This window comes from Arachis ipaensis, chromosome B02 (assembly GCF_000816755.2).
Source record: "Arachis ipaensis cultivar K30076 chromosome B02, Araip1.1, whole genome shotgun sequence".
NCBI lineage: Eukaryota > Viridiplantae > Streptophyta > Magnoliopsida > Fabales > Fabaceae > Arachis > Arachis ipaensis.
In genome coordinates this window covers 96675860-96678030 of record NC_029786.2, presented here as the reverse complement: position 1 = coordinate 96678030, position 2171 = coordinate 96675860, and the positions used below count along the sequence as shown (strand labels likewise).

General features: G+C 31.2%; 1 protein-coding gene across 1 annotated transcript; it reads left to right on the top strand.

Annotated features, from left to right (window-relative positions):
* On the top strand, nucleotides 340–2158 carry LOC107625850 (non-specific lipid-transfer protein 1). Its single transcript, XM_016328580.2, has 2 exons — nucleotides 340–766; nucleotides 1852–2158. Exons 1-2 carry the CDS (start codon nucleotides 423–425, stop codon nucleotides 1862–1864), a joined length of 357 nt encoding a protein of 118 aa, XP_016184066.1. The 5' UTR covers nucleotides 340–422; the 3' UTR covers nucleotides 1865–2158.

Here is a 2171-nt window from a genome sequence, read left to right as displayed (position 1 = left end):
ACCGAATTAAATATACTAAAAGCCTAATCCAACTTCAACTGAAAATAACATTAAATAAAAATAATAAATCTAAATCCGACAAAAAATATATATTTCAAATTGGGATCGTTATGGGCAGAGGCAAATCTTACATACCCCTTCCTACAGGCAAGGTCACAATCTTATATTAACCAAGAATAGTGCAGGAACCATAGAGCATTAAATTGAGCACAACCACCACGTAACAAACTCATGTCGGTTCACTCTTCATTTTACTAGTATATCTTTCTTTCCATTCATGCTCACACCTATAGCAATAATAATAAATTAATAATACAGCATTATCCTTTCACTCTTCAATCTTCTATATAAACCCATCCCCTTACACCACTTGTACTCACCAAATTGCAAGAAATCAATTCCATTTGCAAATTTATACTATTATGGCTAGCCTCAAGGTTGCATGTGTGGTTACTTTGGTGTGCATGGCCTTGGTGGGTGCACCAATGGTCCAGGGCGCCATCACATGTGGTCGAGTGGTTGGTGCACTATCACCATGCATACCGTACCTACGAATGGGGGGAGTTCCTACAGCAGGATGTTGTAATGGGGTTAGGTCCCTTAACGCGGCTGCTGCCACTACTGCCGACCGCAGGACTGCCTGTGGCTGCCTAAAAAGTGCGGCCCAAAGTATTGCTGGCATCAGCCCTACCTATTCTCAATCACTTCCTGGCAGATGTGGAGTTAACCTCCCTTACAAATTCAGCATCTCCACCGATTGTAGCACGTAAGTTATTATCAAACTCATAATAGTCGCTATTAAAATTGCGGATCCCGTTAGGGAGACAATGGACTATTTGTGTAATGTGTACAATGAGCTATTGAGTTACAAAATGAACATCATTTTGGGTTCATCAATGATCGAACTCTTGACTTTTCGAATCTAGAATTCTAATACCACATTATGATACCACTCATTCTAAAAACTTCAGCTCATGAAAAAAAGTAACATTAATGGTTATATCTCTAATACTTCGCTAAACCTCCATTGTACGCATTGTACAAATATTTCATTGGCTCCTCATACTTTTCCTAAAATTGCTATTTATACGTACATTAAAATTAGTCATTAAAATTAAGTATCATATATTTATATATAAATATATGTATAATTTAATTTAATTTTAATATATATTTTATATTTTTATATGTATTTTATATTAATGATTGATTTTAGTACATGTTTAACATGGTTAATTTATCATGCCTAAAACCACAGTTCAATTGATTAAAAGTATGCATAAATTGGAAAAAGGAACATTAAAAGAAAAATAAAAGGGAAAAATTGCAATTATGAAAGAGAAAAGTGATCGTCTATATAATTAACTTTTAGAAAGAATATGAAGAGGCATTCATAGTTGCAAATTAAAAGTAACAAGTTATTATCTATGATGCATTCCATTTTTCTTTCTTAATTTTCGATATCTATACTAACTAATAATTAGGATTTAGTTAAATTATGTTTTTAAGACACATATTAAAATTATTAATTAAAAAATATAAAAAATACACTGTTCAAGTTTCTTATACATTATTGCATTTTTTTATTACAATAAAAAGTTTAAAATCTTTTAAAAATAATAATTTTAATTCGTGTCTTTAAGATAATTGTTAACTAAATTTTATTAATTATTAGTTAATTATTGATCATTATTTTTTGTTATCTCATTACAGTGACTAGTTTATCTTACTTATTGCATTGCGAACATACTTTGACTTTTTTATGAGCATATAGAAGCGCATATATATATATATATATACATACCTAACATCATTAATTTCTTAATTTTTTGTTTTGTTTCAATATGACAGCATCAAGCCATAAATTAAGATATGAAGAGATGTGTTAGAGAGGAAGCGGATACCACACAGCCACTTCCTACTTTGGAGATTATGACACACTTCAATTTCCGTTGCATTATTAATTAATTATTTACTAAGAATAAAGGGATATGATGGTGACTAGGACCTCCACTTAGGCGAGTTCCTCATGTATTAGCGTCTCCCATTGTTTTTTTTTTTTATTTAATTCGCTCTCCTTGTTGGCGGTTTAATCAGTTGGTTGTTGAATGTATTAATCGCTTGTTTTATATATAGTAATTATTCCACTTTGGTTTTAGATTCTCTCTTAT